The sequence below is a fragment of the Dermacentor albipictus genome, chromosome 2 (genome assembly GCF_038994185.2).
Source record: "Dermacentor albipictus isolate Rhodes 1998 colony chromosome 2, USDA_Dalb.pri_finalv2, whole genome shotgun sequence".
NCBI lineage: Eukaryota > Metazoa > Arthropoda > Arachnida > Ixodida > Ixodidae > Dermacentor > Dermacentor albipictus.
The window spans coordinates 191,089,687-191,116,381 of record NC_091822.1 but is presented as its reverse complement, the minus strand read 5'-3'; the positions used below and the strand labels follow the sequence as shown (position 1 = coordinate 191,116,381).

General features: G+C 49.0%; 1 protein-coding gene across 6 annotated transcripts in view; it reads right to left on the bottom strand.

Annotated features, from left to right (window-relative positions):
- Nucleotides 1–26,695, bottom strand: part of Usp32 (Ubiquitin specific protease 32) — a 121,009-nt gene that overhangs the window by 25,252 nt on the left and 69,062 nt on the right. For 5 of the 6 annotated variants that reach the window (XM_065427386.1, XM_065427387.1, XM_065427388.2 and 2 more), the window contains 5 exons: nucleotides 25,308–25,583; nucleotides 21,902–22,203; nucleotides 18,535–18,749; nucleotides 16,421–16,633; nucleotides 14,714–14,904 (listed from right to left, as the gene is read on the bottom strand). In XM_065427386.1, coding sequence (XP_065283458.1) covers nucleotides 14,714–14,904; nucleotides 16,421–16,633; nucleotides 18,535–18,749; nucleotides 21,902–22,203; nucleotides 25,308–25,583 — 1,197 coding nt within the window. The remainder of the gene's footprint in view (nucleotides 1–14,713; nucleotides 14,905–16,420; nucleotides 16,634–18,534; nucleotides 18,750–21,901; nucleotides 22,204–25,307; nucleotides 25,584–26,695) is intronic. The other variant, XM_065427390.1, reaches the window with a different exon arrangement.

Sequence of the window (26,695 nt, the reverse complement as noted above, 5' to 3'; positions counted from 1 at the left end):
CGCGCGTCGCGAGAGCGAGGGAGAATCGGGAGAGGGCATAGTGCGCCTCTCCCCTGTCTATGCCGGCTCTCGACGAGACGGCGCGGGGGAAGATGTGCGCGTGTGCTCCCCACATCCTCCTCCCCTTAAGACGCCCCCCGTACGTTGATGCTGGCACCTAGGTACGCTCGAGGGGTTCGGGCGCCCGTTTGCTGAAGTTCCCGCCAAGGTTCGCGATCAAGGCAGCGTTGCTGTAGCCCTCAGTTGGCAGATACTTGATGCCGACTCGAAGGTGCCCAGTCAGCGGCACTGCTCGAGCTTGCGAGGCGGCTCCCCGTGCCGCGCCCCAGGTGTCGGCTGCACAAGCCGGGAGGTCGCTTGATGGGCGCCGGGTAGTGGTTCGTGCGGCTGCAAGGCCAGCGTAGCGCCGTCAGCGCCGCCTGTGCGTCAGTTGTACCAGCGAGTACTGCAGGCAGTTCGCACGGCCGTGTCTTGTTACCTGCTTCAGAAAATTGGATTAGTCCACTGCACAGTCCGAAATTGTGATAAGCAACATGATTGGCCGGATCCGGGAACACCGTCAACGCCCGTTACGACGGGAAAGGTCGTCCGCACCATCGACGATTCCCAGCACAGGATAATCGCCGCACTGGCCCTTGAAAGTATTTGGTCACTGCACACCGCATGCAAACACGCTGAATTGTTCACGACACATTCCCGTCGTGGTCTGTGTGGTTGCTTGAAGACTGGAACGACGACTCGTCGTCAATACTCGGCGCTCTGCTGTCGCTAGACGTTCGCTCCCCGGCAGGAACTAACAAGGTGCCAGCACGGCCCGGACTTACAAATAGTCCTCGCAGTCATCGGGCTACGCAAATATAGCAGTCGGATCACTTCCGCCTGCTATGCAAGTTGTAGCGCGGCTGCGGGCTCGCCGTTCGATTCTGGCTGCTCTCACTCACCGACCGCGGTTGAGGGAGGGTCTGATCTTCATCCCACTGCTCATCACGCGGCACGTAGCGTTTCAGGTCGCATACGTGTACCGGCCCGCCGATCGGCTTCCCTTTCATGCTCTCGAGCCGGTAAACAAGCGAGGAAACCTTCTCTCGCACTTGATACGGCCCGGTCCACTTCGGCGCCAGCGAGGCAGCGAACTGTTTGCTAGAATCGCTGAGAACGTGCTGGCGTCGAAGCACCAGATCGCCCACTTCGTAGCGGACGTTCCGATGCGAGCGGTCGTACTGCGCCTTCTGTTGCGCCCTAGCAGTGCGAAGATTACGGCGTGCTTTGCGTAAAGCTTCCGTCATCTTGTCACGTAGGTGCGTCGCGTATTCAGCTCGTGCTGCCGGCGCGACCGACATTCCGCTGCGATCCGCGAGAACTCTATCCATCGGATTCGGCAGCTCTCTCCCCAGGTTGAGAGAAGAAGGCGCATACCCAGTCGAGCGGTTCACTGTCGATCGCAATGCAAACCCGATCTCTGGAAGGTAGGTATCCCAGTCCTTATGTCTTTCAGAGAACGCGACAAGCATGTGCTTAATGTTGCGATTGACCCGTTCAGTGGGGTTCGACTGAGCATGGTAAGTTGTCGTTTTCTTGTGCTTAATGCCAAGTGCAGCGCACGAGTCGACGAAAACCTTCGCAGTGAAGTAGGACGCATTGTCCGTTATCAACTGCTCCGGATAGCCAAATCTGGTGAAAACCTCGATCAACTTATCCATGATCACTCGTGCCGTCAGTTTTCGCAAGGGGAAAAGTTCGACCCATTTACTGAAGTGATCTGTGACTACGAGCAAGAATTTGTTCCTGCTCGGTGTGGTGGGATACGGTCCCATGACGTCACACGCCGCGATTTGCCAGGGAGTCTGGCTGTCGATAGGCTGCATGAGGCCGGGCGGTCGTCCACCTCGGGGCTTCACGCTTTGGCACACATGACATGAGCGGGCGTAGCGCATCACGTCCCGTTTCATGCCTGGCCAGGTAGCGAGGCGACACAACTTAATGTAAGTCTTGGGGCCGCTCGCGTGCCCAGCGATACATGAGTAGCAGTGCTCCTCGCAGCACGCGCGGTATCACCACCTTAAACGCCTCACTTGTGTCGTCCTCGGTGGGGATATACCTCAGCAGGAGGCCGTCGGAATTCAGCAGATAAGAATCCAGCGCACTCACAACATTACCAACTGATCCCGAGCGCTTAGCACCGACAGCAATACCAGCTGCCTCCATGTGCGCGGCGGCCGCGCCACCCTGCTCCCGGAGCTCGTCGAGCACTTTTCGACAAAACGGGTCCTTCTGCTGAGCCTCGAACAGCTCCTCTCTGCTGAAGACGACTCCTGCGGAACCGGCAACATCTACGTGGTTCACGCTCTCGCCCAGGATCGACGGTTGTTCCGCGTCCCTTACTTGGGCCTCTCCATCGCCTCGGACTGGCGCTCGCGAAAGTGCGTCAGCTGCGGCATTGCTTTTTCCTTTGCGGTAGCGCACGGTGAAGTCGTAACGCTGCAGCAGCAGTGCCCAACGCGCCAGGCGGCCACTCGGCTCGCTCAGGCGTCTCAACCAAGTGAGAGCCATGTGGTCCGTCTCAATCTTGAATGCCACTCCATCGACGTAATAGTCGAACTTTCGCAGAGCGAAAACTATCGCGAGGCACTCCTTCTCTGTCACCGAGTAGTTCCTTTCGGCCGGCGTCAACGAACGACTCGCGAACGCGACCGGTCGGAGAGTGCCTCCGTGCTCCTGAAGCAAAATTGCCCCTAAGCCTAGGTCGCTTGCGTCTGTTTGAATCACAAACTCCCTATTCAAATCGGGCAGCTGCAATTCGGCCGTGTCAGCGAGCACCTTCGTGAGGCCCCGCAGTGCCGCCTCCTGCTCTTGTCCCCAAGTCCACCGTTCGTCTTTCCTCAAGAGCTTCGTCAAAGGCGCTTGCACTGCCGCGCAGTCTGGAATGAATTGGCGATAAAAGTTCACCAATCCCAGAAAGCGCCTTAGTTCGCCGATATCTTTCGGCGACGGGTACTTCAGTATAGCCTCGAGCTTATCCTTACTCGGCAGGATGCGGCCGTTGTCCAGCGTGAATCCCAACAGCGCTATTCTGCTCGCAGCTATCTGAGCTTTGTTCGGGTTCAGCGTGATACCCGCGGACCTCAGCTTGTCTAGGACGTCTCTCAAGTGGCGCAAGTGCTCCTCGAATGTTTTCGAATAAACCACAATGTCGTCCAGATATGCGAGGGCATGTTGCCACTTCGCGTCTCCTAGCACTCGGTCCATCAACCTTTGATAAGTAGCGGGAGCTCCGACCAAACCAAAAGACATTCTCTTAAATTGAAAGAGCCCCCGGTGACAAGTGAAAGCCGTTTTCTCTTTGTCACGCTCGTCCATTTCGACCTGAAAGTATCCACGACTAGCATCGAGCGTCGTAAAGTACTTCGCCCCGCCTAGGTTAGACACTAAAGAGGAAATGGAGGGTAGAGGGTACGCATCCTTCTTCGTAACCTCATTCAGCCTGCGGTAGTCTACACAAAGGCGATAGGTATCATCTTTCTTCGGGACTAGAACTACCGGGAAGCCCCATGGGCTGTTCGACCTTTCCACCACGCCTGTGTCGATGAGTTCGTCTAAGGCGCTATCCAGTGCTTTCCGCTTAGTCAAGCTGATCGGCCGAGGATTACATTTCCATGGCGCAGCGTCACCCGTGTATATCCTGTGCCTGACTAGCGTAGTGCGGCCCGGACGGTCAGTGAAAATCGCGTCGTATTCGTACAACAGCGACGACAGTCGTGTCCGTTCTCTCTCCGGCATATTGACATCTGACAAAAGCGGGTGCGTTACTCCTCGCAGAACAGTGGCGCACTGTTGTGCCACCGTGTCTCTCTCCTCGCCTGCGCCGATTACGGTTCGCTCGCTTGGCTGTGGCCGGGTGTGGCCCACTCGCGCTGCGCCCGGAGACTGTCGTGTCTCCGCTGCCACGGGCGCTTTTGCGAAAAGCTTTAAAGCACCCGTTCCGTTCTCTCGGTAACCTCCGTTGCCGATGTCTATTACGATGCCCGACTTGACGAGAAAGTCTCGACCCAAAATAACAGGCACTGATAAACCCGGGAGGTGTACGAGGCGTTGTCGCCTGACGCGTTTCTCCCAGCGGATCACTAACCGAGCTGCACCGCTGGATTGTGCTGTGCCGGAAGCAAGTCGGAAGGTGGTGCCATTATCTCTCAAGCGGATGTTGTTCTCGCGGAGATGATGCAATACCCCGTCACCAAATAATGAAGCGCTTGCTCCGGTATCCAATAATGCAGCGAATTTCTTTCGGGCTATCGTTAGCTCGATGAACGGCGCCTGCGAGTCCGCAACACCTCCTACGCGACAAGCCGAAGGCGCAAGTAATTCGATACCGCCGGCTATGTTTGACATCGCCGCACGGGACCCAAGGTGGATCACCGGCGGCCTCGCCCGTTTCCCGAGTCGCGCGCTCGGCCTCGGCCCGGCGTGCGGCCGCAGTCTCGGGCGATGTGCCCTGGCCGGCCGCATTGGTAGCAGCGGCCGCTGAAGCCTCGGTGGCCTGGGCGGCCGTCGCTCCACTCCGGCCCGCCGTAGCCTCCTTGAACTGCGGTCGGCGTGTGCCGCTCCTCCAGTCTCGCATCGGCCTCTCGTTCCTATCGCGGCGCGCTGAGTGCGGCATTAGTCGGTGCCGTTCTCAGCGCGTAGGCGTACGGGTCCAAAGCGCGGTCTGATAACTCCCAACTACGCTGGACCTGCTGCCCCGCGAACGATGCCGACGCGTCGACTCTAGACGAGTGGGAAGTGATCGCGCCGCCGTTCCACGCGCAGCGAGGCTCGAGTGACAGCGCCGCGGGTGGAGGCGGGCGGTATGCTCGCGCCGCGAGGATGTCCCCCTGGATGCGCTTCGCCTCGGCGGCGAGTTCGTCTAGGTCTGTAAACCTACATCCTCTGAAGTAGGCCGCGAAAGTGGGGTGTGCCTGCCGTGTGACACGCTCAACTTTCTCTGCATCGGTGGCGTGAGGGTTCGCGAGACGATAAAGTTCGTCCATCGCTCGAACATATTCCAGCAGGGACTCGTCTGGATGCTGGGTACGAAGCTCCAACTCTCTCCTCAAACGCCACTCGTAATTGGCCGGAAGAAATTCTTCGCGGAAGTTCGCGCGGAACTCTTCTACTGTGCGGCATCGGTGTCCGGTCAGTCGGAACCATCGAGCCGCCTGGTCGGTCAGTGAAACCGGGATCACGCGCGCGACAAGTTCGGCGTCTGAAAGCCCGGTTGCCTGCTGGTAATACAGCAGACGCTCGAGGTACTCACTCGCACTCGTGCGATCGTGGTACCCACTGTAGGTAGGCATGTCTACCTTAATCCGTGGTCGCTCGCTCTGCGACGAGGCCTGCATTGTGCCTTGCAGGGCGCCGGCTAAGCTCTGCATGATTCGCAACGCATTTTGCAGCATTGCCTCGCTAGACGGCAAACTCTCGCCCAAAGGGCCGGATGCCTCCGCCGTCGGGGTTGAGTTATTTAGTGGCATGTGTGCCTCTGTGTGCGCGTCGCGATGCGGCGAGGCGCCCGACGGGGTACGCCTCGTATTGGGGTTAATCTCTGCCCACGTGGCATTCGCGCTAGCCTGACTGTTCCGCGTGAAACACTCAAAACCAAAGCTGCTGGTATGTTCAGCAGCTGCCGCCGCGTTAGCAATAGGCTGCTGACTTTGCGTCGCTACATTCGACAACATGAACAAATCTGAGAGGTCAGACAAGCCAGCCGCCATTGTTCGCTGAAACGTGGGTAGTCCTAGCGCGAACACACACCAGAAGACGCGCCGTGTTGCCGAATTCGATCCACGTTGGTAGCGCCAAATGTGGGGGTTCCACTCTGGGTGCGGCTAGGGCTGAAGGCGAGCTCCGGATCTAGCCCCACGCAGTCGCTCCGTGGTACTCCCAACCCGTAGCGCGGGAATCGCGGCTACGCCGGGTTCGGACGAATAAGGCAAACAGCGGTGTCAACGGTAACAACGTTTATTGCTACTGGCAATAAAGAACACTGGCAGAGGGATGTCCTCTCCGTAATAGTAATAAATAGGCTGGCCTCGTTGCCCGGGATAGTCAGGCAACGTGGTCACTCACGGGTTGCAGCAGGTACTCCAGTCCGGCAGGTTAGGGGTCCAGCCTCAGAGAGAGAGCGTCTCCCTCGGTCGCGCTGTTTTGTACCTTTTTACCTGGGCGAGAGGAATGTCCTCCTCGCCCGTCAGCTACCTGCCCGTGAGTCGCGGAGGAAGGGCGCGCGCGCGTCGCGAGAGCGAGGGAGAATCGGGAGAGGGTATAGTGCGCCTCTCCCCTGTCTATGCCGGCTCTCGACGAGACGGCGCGGGGGAAGATGGGCGCGTGTGCTCCCCACACAGTTTATTCAATATAACGCTGCGGTCTCATCAAAGTTATGTGTATTCCAATGGGCGAAAATGCCCAGTAATTCGAATACGCAAGCATTTGCAACAGTTAATTCGAACATACTGCGCTCCGACAATACTCTCAGCAGCACACTAAATCACATGGTGGCACCTCTTACCAGCATTCCTCTCCCCTACTTTATAGAGAAATAGCTCAGAAGAGATCCCTCAATGCTGCACGCGAGAAAAGAAAAAAGACCGTGGTGGAAATTTGTGTGCAAGCGTGTGCAGGCGCGCATCACCGATTACTTTTGTTAGTGGGAGGTGTCCTGTACAGTCAACAACAGATTTTCCAGGTGCCCAATTGTTCGGACATGCCCGATAATTCATACGCCTTCACGGTACCACCATCAAAACCCATAGAGTCAATGTACAAGAACATCTGAAATTTCGGATGCCAAAAAACTTTCACCGTTCGATTTTCTGGACTTCATGCCATGACCGCAGGTCCAATACATTTTAATCGAAGCCACCACTGCATTTGTGGATGGCGATGCATTCATAAACAATGTACTCGTCAGTGTGCTCCGCGGGACTAACTCTCGGAAGGTTTTTCCTTCGGCTTTAAAGCTTGGCACCAGCAAGGGCAAACATGATTGCTCGGATGTGCTTTTGCTCACTAGACTGCACTCCCCAATGGCTTAGGCACCGATGTCAGGCATGGGTGAACCATCTGTCTGGTAACCTTGACTGGTGAATCCAATTTCATGTATTTATCAAAGTAAATTCTTACACCACAAAGTAGTGTTGCATTGTGTACTTGTGTATGCCCATTGATGTCAACATAGGTTGGCATACTCACTCCCGTTAGTATGGGCAAAAGTCACTGATGGTTATCTTAAGTAGACATGAGTATATGAATGTGAGTTACTGTAGGAAAGTGCAAGTGGATGTGAGTATGCACGTGAGTGGGCACTGGCGAGTGGGAGAGGATGAGAGTATGAGTGTGAGTGAGTGCAGTTAAATGTTAAGGGGGGACGCAGCAATTGAAGTGGTCAAAGTGTAAAAATTTTCGACTTGCCGTTTTTTTTTTTTTAGATCCCTGGACCTTAATTTACCTCATGGTGAAATATAACGAAATACGCAGTAGAAATCTAAAAACAGCACTTTCCTAGAGTGCTGTCATCAAAAAATGTGATAAAATCGGACTTTGGAAGGCACTGTTGCCCCGCAGATCGCCCGGCTACCCGTTGATGAAGCGCTGCCATCTTGATATTATCGTAAAGGGGAGAGATCGAAGCTAAAGATAGTCAGAGTGATGCATTTCTCCATTGAAAAATAAACCAGCAAACGCAAGCAAAAAAAGGGGCAAATGTGGCATTACGATTGGGCGCAGCAGTCACGTGGTGCACAGGGCGTGCTCCTATTGGCTGTTGTAGGTTTGAATTGCTAACGAACCTCTCGCGCGCGCATTTGCGCAGCAGCGAGCTGCATGTTTTGATCAACGTGATTGACGATCATGGGAGCTTACGCACCTTTTCTGTGATGAGCCCCAAAGTAAGGAATCAAGTTCCGAATGGCCTATGTGTACGTAAGACCACGAAAGGCATGGAGAAGAGGGAGAAACCTACTCGTAAAAGCGGATGCCGCCGAGTTTGTTGACGCGGCACAACCGGTGCACGTGGGTGACTGGGAAAGCGTGCCTGAGTGCGGTGCTGATGATGCGACCGTAGGTTATGGTGACGGCGCGTCCGTGAGCGCTGGTGACAGCGCGTTCATGAGCAATGGTGAAGGCGTGTCCGCGTGTGGTTGTGACGGCAACATGACATCGGCGGAACAGAAGTTCTTTTGTCAAATATTCAACTGTGGATTTCAGTTTCAACTCACTAATAAAGAGGTTGCACAATGAGAGACAGGTGGACGTTCTGAATGCGCTGTCATTTACCTCTGCACGACAGATGATGGATGCACGATGACGAAAAAGGCAACTAAGGTGCACGAAACTGCTGCAAGAACACAAAAACTACATCAAAATATAAAGAAAATGTGTCCTCACAGGCAATGTACTACATCCCAGGTGTGTTTTAGGTGCTCAAAGTAAGGATATAAATGTTTACAACAAATGAAACTTTGAGCGAAATTTTCTCAGCTTTCATACAGTCGAACACGGATATATCGAACCCCTATATATCGAATTATTGTCTGTATTGAACTCGTAAATTATCCCCTTGAAAATTCTGTGTAAAAGTATAGAAATTCGTACGTTTATATCGAACGATATTTTTACCCGCTATTGGATATATAGAACGCCGCGCGATCTTGGCACTCGCTGCACCCGCGTGCTTCGCGCCTCCCCCGAAAGGCTCGGAAAATGTGAGAGCGAGAGGGAGGGAGGCTCAGACGGTACTCCCGCTGCACACGCTCTCCGACTTGCGGCAACACCCTGCTTGCGGAACTGCTTCTATTTTTCTCTCTCCCAATGTCTCTCATCCTTCCCCCGCGTAACCATAGTGATCGGCTCGGAAAAGGTAGCCAGGAACGAAGGCGGCGGTGGCTTCCTCCTTTTGCCTTTTTTTTTCTTGTTCCTTTTTGATGAGTTTTGCTCAGCCAACCACAGCTCGTGCCTTTCGTACGTCGCTGTCGCCCTCGGAGGTGGCCATCGCGAGCACTTTGTTGGCGGTGGCTGTGCGGTGCGCACGTGAATTCTTGTGTTTTGTGCGCGTTCTTGTGTTTCGTGTTCATTATTGTTTTGCGTGCGTCTCATGACACGTGTGACTGGATCGTGGTGAGCTGACGCGGAAGCAATGGCCGCAGCAAGCACAAGCAGCGTCAAGAAGCACAAGAACCTGGACTTTGCGACAAAGCTGAAAGCCATTCAGCGTGTTGAGGCGGGCGAGAAAAGTGCGACGGTGGCAGACGACTTCGGGATTCCTCGGAGCATTCTAAGCACCTTGTTAAAAAACAAGGCGGACATAAAGTCGAAAGTGGCGGAGTTACAAACGTCGGGAGCTTGTCGTGTGCGCGCTCCTGCCCACGAGAAAGTTGAAAAGGCCCTCTATGCGTGGTTTTTAGAGGTGCAGGCTAAGAACATTCCGGTGGATGGCCCAATGCTAATGGCTAAAGCCAAATGGTTTGCCGCTGCACTCGGTGATGACAACTTCGCCGACAACACAGGGTGGCTGCAGAGGTTTAAGAACTGCCATAAGATAGTTGGCAAAACCATTTCTGGGGAAAGCGGAGCCGTCATCAGCCAGAATATCCAGCAGTGGATTTCGAAGGAATGGCCGGAAATTTGCGCGAAGTTTTCATCCGCGGAAATCTTCAACGCCGACGAGACCGGGTTGTTTTGGCAGATGCTGCCCAGCAAGACGCTCGACGTCTGTGGCAGCACGTGTCACGGGGGCAAGAGTCCGCGTGAGCGTTCTGCTCACTGCTAACATGGATGGCTCTCAAAAGCTCCAGCCCTTAGTGATTGGCAAAGCAAGGGCACCGCGCTGCTTAAAAAAATGTAAGCAGATCCCCGTTCTCTACGCCTTCAATAAGAAGGCATGGATGACGCGTCAGCTGTTCACAGAATGGCTGCAAGCGTGGGACGCCGAACTGGGCAAATCGAGGCGTCACGCTTGCCTCCTCGTCGATAACTGCTCGGCCCATCACACCACCTGCAAGCTCGAAAACATCGCGCTCAAGTTTCTGCCGGCGAACACGACAGCAAAGTTGCAGCCGCTCGACCAGGGCATCATTAAGTCGTTCAAAGTCGGCTACAGGAGGCGACTCATTGATAGGCTTTTGGTGAACCTCCGCATGGGCACCGAGCTTAACGTTGACCTGCTGGGGGCCATTCAAATGATGACGGGCGCCTGGAGAGACGTGAAGCAGGATACTGTGGCCAACTGCTTCCGGAAGGCAGGCCTCGTGACAGCCAAACTTCCTGAAACCTGCGAAGACGGCGACGGCGACAATGAGTGCATGGACGACGCGTTTCGCGAGTTGTCGTCCCTTTTCCCGGCTGCCGTTCCAGCCGAAGTGTCTGCTGACAATTATGTGAACGTTGACAGCAATGTTCAGGCTGTTGCGAGCCTCGCCGATGAGGATATTGTAGCTGCAGTCGGAGGGACCCAGGCTGACAGCTCGAGTGGCGACGAAGATCGTCCGGACGAGGGCGCGGCTACACGCTCGTACTCCGCCGCTGAAGTGGCGGCAGCGTTCAGCTTGATTCGCCGTTGTTGCGGCGACATGGAAGGAACCGGGCTTTCGCACCTGAACAGCCTCGATAAGATCGAGGTTGGCATCTTTAATTTCATTTGCAAGGCGAAGAAGCAGACCAACATAAGCGATTTTTTTTCACGCAAATAAAGCATGACGTTGCGTCGTGTGTGCGGAAATAGTTGTCATTCTTGAATGCGCCGATCGGTAGGTCATCGTCCGCCACAGGTAAAGTCTCTGGGCCTGTATTTTTTATATCGAATTTTTGATATATCAAATTAATTCGCGATCCCCTTCGAGTTCGATATATCCGTGTTCGACTGTATTTTGTGCAGCTTTCAGTCATCTCAGTGCCGTTTCACAATGAATGAAGACAAAATCATTCTGTCTTTTGCATTTAGATCCTGAAACATTGAGTGCAATACAGCTGTCCATTTTTAACTGCACCTTATCAAAAAATTTATAATGGGTTTTTTTGCAAAAGTCCCTAGTAAGACAATATGCCTAGGAAACTAAAAATTTTATGCTCATTTCGGCATTTAAAAAATAAACCAATAGCTGTATTGCACAAAATGGGCCGTCGTGAACATGTGGATGTGAAAATCTTGGGGAACTAATGCGTAATTAATTAATTTGGGGATGACCATCAGGGTCTCAATTGTACCTCGAAAACTATAATTTATAGCACAAAACTAATTTCAGTTATGATACCAGCATAACAAATCACACCTGCATGCTAAATTTCACTAATTTATTGCAATAAATAAATAAGGAAAGTTTTCATTGCCACATCCTCCCTTAAGGGGTGACATGCGTCTTTGGGATTTTAAATCGGCCCAAAATTCATATTTTCAATTTTTATTTTCTGTGTTCCTGACACGCCTCCACGCCTATCTCCGAAATTTGGTCACAAAATACTGTGTAGTTTTTCCGTTATCGTTATCTAACGATGCGAATCCACAAGCGTTGCTCTTAAAATCGGGGACAAATCGCGCCCGATTTTCGTCGCGCATAACTCGATAACTACGTGCACTGCCACCCCATTTTGGTATTATTCAAAAGCTCACGCTTCTGGCTTTCTTTACTCGTCGGTCGGCAACATTGCCGGCGCTAGTCATGAAAAAAACAACAGAAAAAGACATTCGTGGTGCACGCTATTTTTGGCCAGTTTGAGTATGTGACCAAGATGGCGAGTCAAGATTGGCTCCAAGGGCCACGAGCACTCAAACGACGAAAACAGCTGCCATCTTGTTTTAGTCTCGCGACTGCGACGCTGGACATGCTGGAGTGGCTAGAGGTCCGACAAAGTTTCGTTCCGTGAATTGTTACGGGCAGAAACGTACGAAATGCAAACGAAAACGATTGCGTCGGAGTCGGCACAGGATACCCGCCAGGTCGTTGCTGAAGTCATACCACCGCTGAAAGTCGACGCGTCAACTGCTTTTCTGGATCATGCATATCCACAAGCCGGTTGTCATAACTGAAGGGGAAGTGGATAAGTTAAGAGCACATGAGAAAGCTACGCTCGACAAGATTGCACCTACGACAGCCACGGAGCGAAACATTCGGCATTTTGTTGAAGATCCGAGCGCCGATAGCGCAACACCCTCGGTTACAAAGCCCGCTACTACTTACGTTTTCCTCTGACTTGCAGCAATGAACAATATTCTCGGCGTTTTCTCATGCAATACTCACAGTGGTTCTGTGTAGCTGCGCGGAGCTATCAGGATTACAGTCTCGCTACTAAACAGACTGTGGTTTGCAAGATCTCCACTGAAGTTGCGTTGGGATGGAGCTCGCGGGAAATTGAGGGCCTGAAAACGTGTAATCCTTTTGAAGTGGACCTACTCGCAGTGCATGCTATGTCGTCGACCGGCAACAGTCAAACGGCCATGACTTATTAGGCCAGTAGGCACCAGGTATAACCTAGCACCTACTGATGGCCTTTCGTGCTGTTTTTTAAACTTTCTTTCAATATATCAACTGTGAAATGTTTTTTTGTTGTTTTCTCAAAACCACAATTTTGATGATGATGCCGTATTGGAGGTGCATTACCTCTGCTTCTACTTGTGCTATCACTGTAATTCTTTTTTTTTTCTCAGAAAAGCAAACCTGTGTAGAGTGCAAATAAGCAAGATAAATGCAACAACATTATTAGACCACTTTTACAAAATGTTTCTTCTTTTAGCAGTTAGATGAATTTCTGACTGAAGTTTGCAATATTCTCATGTGATATAATATTGGATTAGAACAACATACTTGCTTATTTGCACTCTTTGTTAGTTCCACATTTTCGTACGTCAATACACATTATGCCATGTATAGTTTCTAGATAGTGCACCTCCAAGCAAATTATGGAATGAAGCTGAATTTCTTCAATTTCTGGAAAGTTATTTACTCTGCAAGAAAACTGGATGTACAGTCGAACCTCGATATATCGAACAGCGCGGTGATCGCAAAATAGTTCGATATAGCCAGAATTCGATATATAAAATCACGTAGAAAACGCGTCAAAAACTAGCACACATCAATCAATGAACCAATCGTGGCGCAATAGATACTCACATGAAGCTTCAAACAAAGTATTTATTTCGTTCGCTGAAAGTACTGAAGCAGCGTAGCCTGCTTCATATTGGCAACCGCGTGCTTGACCACGGCGTCCTCAACATAGTCCAAACGGTCCACAAGAGACGGTCCAGTGCCTTCTATTGCGCCGCAGTAGCGGCGTACAACGGCCAAAGCAGCTACAGCCTCAGTTGCAGTCGGGAGCGGGGCAACAGCAGCGCTTGCTGGATCAGCCTCGGCAGCGTCTTCGTTTGGCCGCTCAGCAGTCACTTCTGCCGCGATCTCCACGTCTGTTAACTCCGTCACTGTTCCGGTGCTACCGTCACCGCCAACGAAGTCCTCAATGCACATGCTGTGTGGCTCAGCACCGACAAAGCGCTCCAACTGGCTCCACGGCCGCCTCGAACACGCGCGCACGGCGGGGGTGCGGGCTGGCTCGCGGCCGGGGAGCACGCGCTTTTTAGAGAAGCGCGCGAAGCGCCCGCTCCCCTCTCCCCTCGAGACCGGCCCAGACCGGCCGTGGCTGGCTCCAAGCCGCCGCGTGTGTACGCCGCTACGTTCAAATGGCGCCCTCGGCGCAACCGATGTGGGAGCTGTCGTACGCAGCAGTCTGGAACGCCCATCGCGCCGCCGCTATCTTCGAGAGTGTTGCGGGAAAGCTCGCCTCCTGTCAACAGAGCGCACTTGGTCTGGGGCGTCGGGAGTTCGATATATCCATTTTACATCCGGCCCCGTTCGAAATAAAAAATTAAAAATGCATGCGATTTTCCACGTGATATAGAAAGTGTTCGATATACGCAATAATTCGATATATCCGTGTTCGATATATCGAGGTTTGACTGTATATTTAAAACTAGCACATTGAAATGCATACATTCAGCAAGTTTAATCAAAATCGACAGAGAAAAAAAAAACGTTTTCAGGCGCAGGGTCCCCCCTTAATGAGAGAAATTATGAGCAAGAGTGAGTGCTGCTGCTCATAAGTGGGCGTGGGTAGGAACGTGAGCAAGTACCGAGAGAGCCTGAGAAAATATTAGCGAGTGATTGTGCCAGCCTACAGAGGTCAGGAAGAAGCTCCTTACTTCACACTCAAGGTCTGTTCTATTCGCCTGCACCGCTGTAAACCTGTTCGTGGTGGTTCATGAGAAGTTCAGAAATTGTGCAGCCAAATTTCTGTGGTGCAGGCACAGTGCGACACTCGAAATGAATACCAAGGTGCAGACGCGGTACAGGCATTATGTTATGTCCGACTAATGCGCACGGATTGTGTATGTTTGAGAGGTCCTGAACTGCAGGTATGATCGGCTTCTGGGGTGTACAGGTGTGAAGCTGCTGCTTTGCACCTGTATGCCTGCACCAATTCGGCACCGACAGTGTAGTGGGTGCCGTCTTTCCTGCATAGCTGAAACGAATGGCAGAGTGCAGCACCTCGCGAACTGGTTCACGGGGTGCAGGCGAAGTGAATGTACCTTCAGCTTCCCATGTGACAAGAGGCATCAAATGTTTGAACAGCAGCACTTTGTAGACGTGAATGAGCTTAATACTACAGTGAGTGAGCCTTGTATGAAGGCAGTGCTCACCAGTCCTGGGCATGGTTGGGCACAGTGGTCTCGGATGGCGGCAGTGGAGAGACCAGTCGTGCCACCTGTGTCCATACAAGCCTGTACAGGTCCTGTCGACTTGTGCCGTCATGACAAGGCAAGACCAGTGGCAGACCAAAGAGCGTTGGCCGTGTCTTCTGGGATGATAGGAAGTACACGTCCTGCCTCATCTATAAATGAGAGACCATGCATTTAATTAGCTCTGAAGGCACCAGAAGCATTTGATCACGTGAATGACAGCCAAGTACACTAAAGAACGTCAGAACATAAACACAGTTATGAGTGAAAATTACTTATTGTTCAGACACTGATAAAGACTCAAACAGTCATCCCTCAGGCGTTCCATGATAGACTAACACTTTGAGGCTACACAGTAATTTCTATGTACTGTAGACTTCCAGTGAATTCAATCTTGACTGAAGGTCCTCGTCGACATCCCTGCATTTCTAGGGGACCAAAGTTCCATTATTTCTATTCTAAAACTGGCCTTCGTTGGATAACTTGAGCTTGGTCAACAGTCAGCAAACATGCACCTGACCCTTATGGTGACCTTAACAGTGACCCCTTTTGTGACAGCATGCCTCAGCAGAGCTTAGGGGACAGCAAAAGGGCTGAACACACGTCATCTACCATTGAGAATGCCCTTTTCAGCCTGCTCTAGGAAAATTTTCAAGCAATAATGGTAGCTCATCATGTCTGATTACAGGATTTGCTCAATTCAAGTCCATAAAAATTTTGTTAAAGAAAACTGCTGAAGATTGCCTGCATGATGCAATCGGACAGAAACTAAAACCATCGTCGCGGCATCTATATGCTTTAACATATAACACAGCTGTATTATGCCAAAGCTTCCTTTAGGAAACAGACCTCTTGGGCCACACATATTAGACCCTTGGCCATTTTTATTGCTTGAAATGTCACTTCTACGTTAGTTCTGTACTATGGACACATATAAAGTGAGTAAATGTTTGATTCAGGAAGCATGTTAGAATCGGGCACATACTGCCAAATGAGTTAGGGGTGTGTTTTGGTGTATGTTATGCATCTCGTTTAATTTGACCAGGTGGATAATACGAACAATTTCGTTGTTCCCGTCAGGGCTGAATTACCAGAAGTCGAATGTATAAATATATGAACACACGCTCTGTATTCCACTTTACAACTGTAATAAGCATTTAGATCCTTGGAATTTTGCCCATGTAGATATAAATGATAATGAAGTATGCATTGTATACCATCAGCAGTCATTTTACAGTAAAGAAATTTCATTGCACTTTGCTATTACATGCAAATGAATTCACTCTGCAACAGCCATACATTCTCCATTTTAGTTTATGCTTCAGATTAAGAAAAGCAGCCAGAAGAGCATAGTATGATACCAATTAGCTTTTCATGAGGGGAAAGAAGAAAGAGAGGTGAAACAAAATTTAACCAGCACCACACCTTCACTACCATGTGAGGTGCCAAAACTTCAATAGTGAAGGGAACATATTTTCTGCTTTCTAGAAAAATCATGCTAGAAGATGTGTTATGAGAATAGTAATTCACAGAATAAGAAAAAAATACATGTATGTTCACAGGAGAGTAGAAACGAAATTCTCTGCATTTATGTTGCAGAGCTATGGGCCATTGCTGCAAGACAGGTTGGAACTGCTATAAGCGCTGTTGACCAGCACAGCAACTCACCATTTTACGGTGGTAAGCCACAATGAAATTCCGTCGAGGCAGGTCAGACAAGTCGGCGGCAGAGCAATTGCTTGTGAGGCTGGAGCTCATGCCAGATGGCATTTCTGGGTATGCCCCCCCAAGCCCATTCCATGAGGCAAGAGCACTTCCCGATGATGTTGAACCCGGGGTGTCTGGTCGCTCAGGCGGGCCTTCGTTCGCCGCCATCTGTCCCTGATACGGAAGCAACAGATGACCAGCCATCAATTAGGCCAGGCATGTGTAAAAGACTAACTTGTGGCTAGAGCAGCTAGTTACCGGGGATTAAGAAAAACTAAGACAATAATCCCCATCCTATATTCCATGCCACACAGTGAAGAATGTAACCTACGAGAATTTATCAATACAAAGTGAATTCAAAAGCACCATACACATTAAAGCAAGATCCCATGCCAGGGCTAAAGGCATGTGCTATGGAAGTCTGCATTTTGTCACGTGGGACGGACACCTAATGTCTGCTTGTACAGGGAGCTTGATTGTTGACTTTGAAACCACGAGGTGCTTGTGTCCTGCTTATATTGCGTTGTAACTTGCAATAGCCTGTAGCTACTGAACAAACTCTGAAATCATTATATTTGGCCACCGGCAGTATATTTATCTTTTTGCATGGACTACATGACAATGCTAGAATCCACAACCTCTTTCACAACTTTGAAAATGGAAGACCTGACCACAATCAGAAACAATGGTTATCTCCAAGCCGATGTTGCCAGTGCTTAAAATGACAACTGCAAGTCTTTTAATTTCCTGTTTTAGACTGAAGGCTGTTAACTTGTAACAAATACGCTAGCTAAGTGGCATTAGCATTGACTGCAACAAAATTAGGTATTAAAAAATTACAACAAATTAAGAGCACTAGTGCGTATGGAAATCTAAAGTTGTGTCCTCAGATATCTCATGCACCCAGTATGTATAATAGTAGCAAAGCACGATTACCAATAATCTCTGAAGGAGTGTATGTCGTGGTAGTTTACATTCAGACGTCATCAAAACATCTTATTTTGAACAGGGCAGTGATATGATGAGCAAGAAGAGAATACAACGCACATGTAACAGCATCAGTAAAAATTTATTTGACTTTGGTGATAAATATGTAGCGTCCTATTCAGTGTTGCAATTGATGTGTTTGTGCACCCTCAGTGCCTGTGGTGCAGAAATATAGTGTATATTTGCACAATTCTAATGCACCGTCAGTTTATATGCTCTGCAGATTTTCATTGTCAGAAAAATAAAGTGCAAAGTCTTCAGTCGTAATGTAGATTTGCACTGCTTTCTGTAATGCATATTTTATTGTTTGAAAAAATGTGCAAACTGGAATTGTGCAAATAATCTAGTTATCTAACTGACAAGTGTGAGTTTAGTTGTGCTCTCATACACTGTGTCCATAGCAGCAGGCATATGTGCTCCTAGTTGCTACAGGTTGTGGCAGTTTGTCAATGCATCCTGTTGTATGTCAATGCAACCTCTCACTCAAAAGGCAATTTTTCTCGGTCAAAAAACTCAATTCATAGGGTTCATAGGTTCCTCAGTGGAAAGTACACAGGAAAGACTGCTAACCGCCAATGTATATGGAAAGATTGGATGCGCTTTGTAGACGATCACAAAGAAAAAAGACAGGACAGGCGCAAATGCGCCTGTCCCGTCTTCTTCCTTGTGATCGTCTACAAAGCGCATCCAATCTTTCCAAATAAAATGAACCAACTTGCCCAACAACGCATTCTGCTAAGCCAATGTATAACTTTCAAAATTTGCATAATTGGACTGAGTATGGCTTCGAGATGCCACAGTGTCAAAGAACAGGCAGCAACAACAACAGCAGCGGCGGCGGCACAAAAGGCAAGGAAGAAAATAAACAAAAAAGAGACGAGCAGCGGCAACAGCAGCAAGTGGGGGGCAGCGGGTGACAATGCCGAAAAACTGATGACCACAAAAAGGTGAAAGTGGAGGCGCTGGTACTACACACGCACAACCTGAAGGCATGTATGCAAGGAAGGTGTGCTTAGGGACAAGGCTGAGCGCAGAGGCGCACGCACACACAAGAAAGAATCCGTCCTTGTTGTGGTGTCGGCACTTACGACCCTGCTTACGGTTCGGGGCCCACACCGGCTGCCACCCAGTCTGCTGCAGCAAAACAACCCCATGGTGGTCACCTGGCAAGAGGCAGAGGTGGCCTCCCCAGCACCTGCTAATGCATTGCCTATGTCCATGGGTGACCCACACAGCCCCAGGCCATCTCCTGACGGGACAGTGCCATTCACCACAGGCTTGTTGCTGTGGGGCCCATTGGCACCTGCAGTACAGCATGCAGAAGGGCTTCGATGAGCTCTACTCGACAAGACACTAGGGAAAATAACATACTGTCTGCTACTACCTTGACTGCAAGTGGCAATGCATCATCACCGACACACAGAAAGCAATATAGGAACTACACATGGAAACAAAGCAGGGTGTCTACCAAGTTGACATTTCCGATTTCCCCGAGTTTTCCATGTTCTCCCCGAGTGACTTTGCAAAATTCCCTGAGTGACGCGGAATATGTTTTATGTCAAGACAGGCTGAAACCATGTCGCCCAATGCTGTCACTCTCGAGTAAGCATGTGAAAAACAAAAACAAAAACAAAAAAACTACTTAGTCCAGTTGAATACTAAGGACCAGTAAAAAGAACAGAAGGGAGGGGTTTGTAAAATGCACAGCAAATAAAATGCCTTTGAATAAAATTGCAAATCGAGTCGAACATTCTCATACGAATAAAACGGAGATGCATACAGAAGCAAATATTTTCGAATATGAGCTTTCTATCAACTGATAGCAAGTTCAGTGGTATGAGGCCCGAACTTGGTCACAGTTGAGATTCTCTCTAAACAGCTCGTAAGTCAACCTCAACTGTCCTGACATGCTCTGAGCCCGAGCATTACGCTTCACAGTTGTGTTTCACTGCTTTAAAGAGTTTATTTTGGTTTGGATGAGGGACACCTGCAGCTTGGCATTGGCCAACATTGTTTTTTGAGCTCAAGCTCCTTCAAAATGAGGGCTGCATGCTTCCTTTCCCGTTCACTCCTCAATGCGTAGGTCGTTTTTGTTCTCCTCTCCACCCGCCACTCATTCGTCCCATAGACCATTTGAAGCATTTTCTTGGTCAGTTGTACAGTCAATTTGTGATTTTTCGAACTGCCTAGGGACTGCAAAAACGCTCGAAAAATCAGCTAGTTGGAAAAAATGAATGCATGTCTTTTACTGCCCATAAGGACTCAAACTGCTACAGGCACATTCCGAGGGCCATCCGCATTAACCAGTGTGCGGTCAAATACAGCCAAATTAAAGAGATTGATACCATTAAATAATACATACACTTGCTGGGATCAGAAGGAGAGTGCAAATTAGGCAGTTTTAGTTTAGCGTCTTTAGCATAATAGCAGGTTTAGCGGGATCGAAATGCACATGCACAGAACGCTAAACGACCCACCCTGTTTAGTGTACACACACTATTTCTCAGATTTAACATTACGATTTTTGTGTGGTTTACACAGCTTACATAAAAAATGGCAGCAGTTCCAGCTTCTGGCTCCGAACTGAATTTGGCAATGTTTTTGTAGAATTAAAAATACTGTACGAACAGGTTTCGCTTAGTCTCACGCCGCCTCGACGACTGAATATTATGGATAGCCTTGAGTTTTCGAGATCATTTCTTGTTTCAAACGCATCCAAGCCTAATGAGAGAAACGCCCGAGATGCCAGTGCCACCTATCGGTGAAGTTGGGAGGTAGGCGCCGGCATAGGGGCTCTGAGATCAAAAGGTTTCAGAGCCTACGGTAGTCAGCTTGTACTGCTTGTTTCACCACAGATCAAAGGACATGGAAAGTGCAAACGCAACGGGCTCCTGGCTTCCATTGTGCTGCCTCTCCCATTTACCGGACGCACAAACAGAATCACTTACGTGCACTATGCACACGATACTCAAAGCGTAATGGAATAGCGTACTGTATGTAAGCTAGGCTATCATGCCATACTAAATCTCGCTTTCTGCAAAGTTCATTTGCAGAATGGTAACGCTATTTCTCTTAACTCCACTATTACGCTAATGTTACACTAAAACTGTCTATTATCTAATTTTCTGACTTAATGAGGGTTGAGCTAATGAGGTTTTACTGTACCGTCTGACTTTCCCTCAAAAATTTCAGCTGAACTGCTTTATCATACTTCAAACATTTTAGATAATGTCCTTAGTAGCCCTGGCAGCCTCATTCATACAAATAACGTTTAGACTTGTGTAAGGGCCGCAACCCCAAGCTGACAGTCCAAAATTTGGGAAAAATACATTTCCCATGGAGGAGTGATCATGTTCGGTACACTGATGCTGCACGTACGCATTGGCGAATTTTCGTGTGCTGTGTACTTCCGCATGCCACCGCTAGATCACGAGAGCTATTTATTAGTGGCATATACAGCCAAATATCATCATTTCAAACACTCTTAATCAAAATTTTCGGTTTATTGATTCTGACACTGTGGTCCTGTCAAAGTTATGTGTACTCCGATGGGCGAAAACACCCGCTAATTCGAATGTGCAAGCATTTGCGACGGTTAATTCGAACATACCACGCTCCGACAATGTTCTCAGCAGTGCGCCAAGTTATATGGCAGCGCCTCCGACCAGCATTGCTCTTACCCTGTCATGGAGGAAAAGCTTAGGAGAGACCCTGTAACGCCGCACACAAGGGGGGGGGGGGGAATTTCACCCGCTCTCAAATAGTAAGGTCCCTGTTTCTGCGTCAGGCCGTAATGCCCCAGCCGCACTAGTGGCAAAATGCACACCACAGGAGCGATCGGTCCTGGGCCGCGAAACCAGGGCAGATCGTGGGCCGTGATTTCTAATCCTGGATTCCTGGTCCCTGATCTTGGGCTGCATTAACACTGGGCAAAGTTATGCTGGAGAGTCCTGCTAGTCCTTCCTCTCTTATCCATTTCAGTTTGGGTGGCACTCCTTGCCTGTGCTTCTTTCAAACACCAACAAGAATGCAACACCATTTTTTATTAGCACTACATTGACTAAACAAAATGAATTTCTGATGCAGCTTCAGTTCGGCCTCATTCTGTGTATGTCCATTTCATACCATATGAAGACCACACTAGCTCGTTGCTCACGAAGTTCAAGAGCTGTGGCAGTTGTTTGGTGCAACATTAGTCGCAATTCACAATAGCTCATTGATCCAAGGAACATCAGTTCCAAGTGAAATTGAAGTGACTGTGTAGAGTGGCAGTTGAACAAAGACACGTTCCAAAGTATAAGAAAAATGAAAAGAGGTGCAAAGACAAAAGGATGACAGAATAGGTAGAGCCCTTTTTCTTACACGCTGGAACAGGTCTTTGTCTAAATTCCAACTAGCCCATCTGTCTGCCTCAAGAATTGCCATCAAAAATGGAAAAGCTGAGAACCCACTCACAGGTAACTACCATCCTCTGGATCTGGGTGAGTGTCTGGGGTTCACGAACGTGAGGTGGAACTGTGGATGCGCTGCCATCATCACCGAAGCCCGAGCTCTCCAGAGGTGGTGCCACCTGATAAGCATACAGCCCCACTCCACCTGCCATGGCCTGCACTCGACGCTCATCTGGCAGGAGGGCACGCACCACAGCTCCCCACACCTCGGCCAGCAGCAGCTGCTGTGGGGCCAGCCCACAAAGGGGAGCCAACTGCTGCTTCACCGAAAGGTACCGTTCATCCGGGTTCAGTTGCAGACCATACCTGCACGCGATGTTCAGAAACAACACATGAAGTCTTATCCCACAGCCCTACGCCTGCTTCAGCCTCTTGACATCACAGCAACGTTTACTACTAGACAGTGGTAGTGTTGTGCAAATATTCAAATTTCCGAATAGTAGTTTCGAATAGTCTGCTATTTGATATTCGGTTCGAAAAAAATGTAATATTCAAAGTGTAATGATCGCTACACTATATTAAGGGGAGAGGCTCCTCGAAACAATTGTTTCTTTAATTATTTGTACCAGAGACTTCAAAATGCAGCCAATTAGAGAGTTTTTTTATGCAGATTTCAAATATGCAATTAGTTTTTGTGAAGCTGCTATAGTTCTGAAGTTATATTATACTGAATGACAAATTATAGCGATCTTTACGGGCACTTTTTTATGAACTAAACTTTCACAAAAGGTAATGTGCTATAGCTTATTTAGCTCGTCATAGATCACAGAGTGCCGATATCTAGTAAAAAAAATGTGTTCAGTTATTGGAAGTGGGACAAAAAAATTTTGACACTTCAACCATTATTTCTTTCAGTTCTCTGAGACATAACTTCGTACTATTGTAATTATTGACGACTGATATTGAAATTTCAAGTAGATATCGGCATTCTACATACCTTCAAGAGTATGTATGCCAAATTTTGTTAGTATACACCAATTCTAAGTGTACAAAAGGCTTCCCGGAAGACATGAATATATCAAAACATTTGAAAATGAGAAAAACAGGTTTGAAAGTTTCAAAACCTTCTATTCTTCAAAATCCAATAGTTTTTGCATGAATCTTGGTCACATTTATAAATAGCATGGGATGTCTTGTGATGCAGCAGTTTTGGAAGGCCGATGATCGCACAAAATCGTGAAAGCTGGTCATATCCAGCAGCTATAGCACGCGCTGCCAAAACAGCCTTCACATTTACGGCAAAGAAGTCACGCGAGCTCCCGCTGTTGTAGCGAGTGTTCGCCCCGAAAGCACAGATTCAGGGCACTCTGGATTTTCACAGCGTAGCTCTAGGTACGACGGAAGTCCTTTGTGCTTCTCAGCTGCTTCTCGGACGGAGAGTTTCCGTTCACGGCAAGTGGGGCATGCCGAACCTGTCACCAGTGCCGTCAATGCGCCGATCTCGCACAACACCGTGCTAGCAGCAGGGGCACCGACCGACCTTGATTCGCTTCTGAAGAATTCCATCTTTTTCTGCGATGCACTGACGAAATCCACAGCAGCGCCGATTTCACCACTGTCACGGCAACCGGTGTCGGCGGTAGGCCTAACCGACATCGGCGCGTCGCGGGCGTTGTTCCCGGCTGTGGTTTTTTTCAACAGTCTTACGCCATTTCCGTCGGTACTTGTGCCGAGTTCGATACTTCCGGGCGTCAAAACTGCACTTTTTTTTGGCTAGTCATCTCAAGAAAACGCGGAGAGAACACGGGAAACTGTGCGGCTAGCGAGAACGCGCTGCGGCGGTGGTTCGGCTTTGCTGCACAAGAGGAGCACCACCGTTCAATGGCGGGGCCGCGCTGCATGGCGCGCAATTCAAAACACGCGACAGTCTCGTCTTCTTTCTCATTTTTCTTTTATTCTCCGTGAACATACGAGACTGACAGCCGGTGAACCTTGGAGGAAAGGGCTGATGCTACACGCCCCGATGATTGCCAACAAGCGGCTCCCCCAACAGCCGCTGCGTTGGACACACGTTTCGGCACATCACCGTCATGTTGGAGCCCACTGATTTATTGAAGATTAAGAAGGATGCAGAAAAAAAAAAAAACACTGTGATGTTGCATCAATGCCGGCTAACAAGTGAAAATCAGATCTCGTTTGTGCGGCCGACGCTACCACTGCCTCGGATACCGCTACGGAAGGCTTGGATGTGATGGAGACACGTTTCACTGTGGTGAGCCTCGACGCTATAGACACTCTGCTGTTGTCTTTCAAGTGCAAGGTGAATGCAATTACATCCTCGCCATAAAGATGGTTGTCTCGTGCGAGGTCTGCGGTGATAGCATGTCGGCGTGGAGCTTGCCATGCACGAACAGCGGAACAATGTGTAACCCATTCATTGTGAACATTCTTGCCGCACGCGCTATTAGGCAATTCCAAGCAGGACTACATGCCTGGTGCCTGCTGACAATATTAGAATTGTGAATAATTGTAAATAGACTACAATTTTGTCCTTCAGTTGGTTGAAATTAGACTTTCGTTTTTCAACGGTCTCTCAAATAAAATTTCGCAGGAATTACAAACTTGAAGAAACTAACTCTGCCTTCAGAGCAGTTAGCACTGCTATTTTCGTTGTGACATGTAGCTCTACTTGTAGAGCACACAACGGCACGAGTTAATTTTCAAATAACATCCCCCCAAATTTTTAATTTTCCCCTAAATTGCAGCATAAAGTGGGTGTGTCTGCCACATTGAAACTCAAACTGCTACAGCTCAGCTAAAAATCATCACATCAAGAAAGTACTCCTACCATTGTGAGGCTTATGCTTTTCAGTATGTAGACATGTGCCAATAGTATCTCTTTAATAAGAATTTTATATGTTATTCTACCTTCAAACAATGGATAATTCATTTTAATTATCTCCAAAACTAATTGACATACAAGAAAATCACATTTTTGAAATCAGCGTAACAAAATCGTAATGTTAAGTTTGTTTTTTTAATAGATGAAAAAAAAACAAGACCTTTCTCTCTCAACAGTGTCTCCTCTTAATTACAAGTGCACTGATATGCACTGCTTTTACGAAAAAACAAAGGAAAAATTAGAAGCCTGGTTACATTCAGACCTGGTACACTGAATAAAGTAGGTGAAGGCTTTGACTGAATGAAGCAAAAAAACCAGATTTCGGGCTGCTGGCATTTCACAGCTATTGTTAGACTCAAAACAGGAACAGAATGTAGGAAACCAGGGCACCAAATCACACATGGGGGAAGTGCTGCTGCATGTGTAGTTCACAGCCTCGGTTATGTAGACATATCAGACACATAACGCACACAGATAAACTGCTGTGAATGTAAATAATCATAGATAGTGCTGGTAAAAGTGCAAAGAGGTGCAAAAGGTAGTATAAGATGAAAGGGGGCCCACATACCTGATGGGCATGCTGCCGTCTAGCCGCACTACAACCACCTCAACGTGCACACAGCTCTCCATGGGCAAGGGCAGTGAGAGGAAGTTGAAAGGATCGAAACGGACACTTGTGTGGCCGCACACCTTGCAGGTTACCGTCGACTGCAGCTGGCCGTGGAACAGGTCCACCACCACAGATCGATTGCGCAGAGCATGGTTTTCCCACGCCTCGCGAGCAACTTCATCATCAGGTCGCCCCGCACTGTCTTTCAGTTCGACGTATGGCTTTTCTTGTACCCTGTTCAGCACAAAAACAAAAAAGAAGAAAAAAAAAGAACTGACAGGAAAATGACCTGACATTCGAAAGCACTACATCTTGTACTGTGCAGTAGCTCATGCTATAGTTAAAATTATTCACTAATAAAAATTTTATAGGCCTAGGTCTCAAATCTGCTGTGCACAAATAAAGTTTATTCCTCCTCCTCCTCCTCACCTTACTTTGCACATTCCAGCTGTGTCATTTGAATTGCTTTACACAAACATCTAATTTTTCGGACTAGGAAAAAAGACAAAGCCAGGTGATGCCAAGAGCAGCACAGGAGCTGAATTGACTGGGAACCGAAGAAATAAAAAAATCAGTTGAGTTTGAGCTCCGGTGCTGGAATAACGCCTCGTCTCTCTCTCATCAGCCCAATTGGTAACTGCGGACGTCTGGATCAACGTGAAACTTGTGCCTGGTAATAATGCGCCACACAAAAAGGAAGTGAAGCCATGCTGAACACCGATGCTGAATGTCAGCAAGACTTGACCAATCCGGGAGCTGCTGAGCCCACTTCAGCCACTGCGGTTGTCTCGTCATCCACGTGCCAGAATTTTGGGAACGAAACTTGATGGCATGGTTCATCCAAGCAGAGGCCCATATCGACCTCTCGTGGATTACGTCACAGATGCACTTCCAGCAGCCATCATCAACGAGATTGCGTGCCTTCTCCTTTCATTCGCACACACCCTCCCAGCATCGCCTTATGATGCAATCAAGGCCGCCATGCTTGATGGTACAGCTATGCCGGAATGCTCAAGAATACAACAGCTACTCTTATTCGAACAGCTAAGCAATCAACGCCCAAGCCAGTCACTGCGCCGAATGCTTCACCCTCTCGGCTGACACGCTTCCACCACAGACAATGCCCTCGTACGTGAGCTATTTCTTCAGCGCTTGCCCACCCAAGTCCAGATGGTGCTGGCCACTGCTTCAACCCAAGATCTGTCAGAGCTTGCTGTGTTGGCCGGCAAGATGATGGAAGTTGCCAATTCACTTCCGCTGGTTGCAGCCGTGATGCCGGTGCCGGCGACGCACACTGCACATTCTTCACCTCCAAACCAGCCGGAGACAGCATCAACATTCCCCAT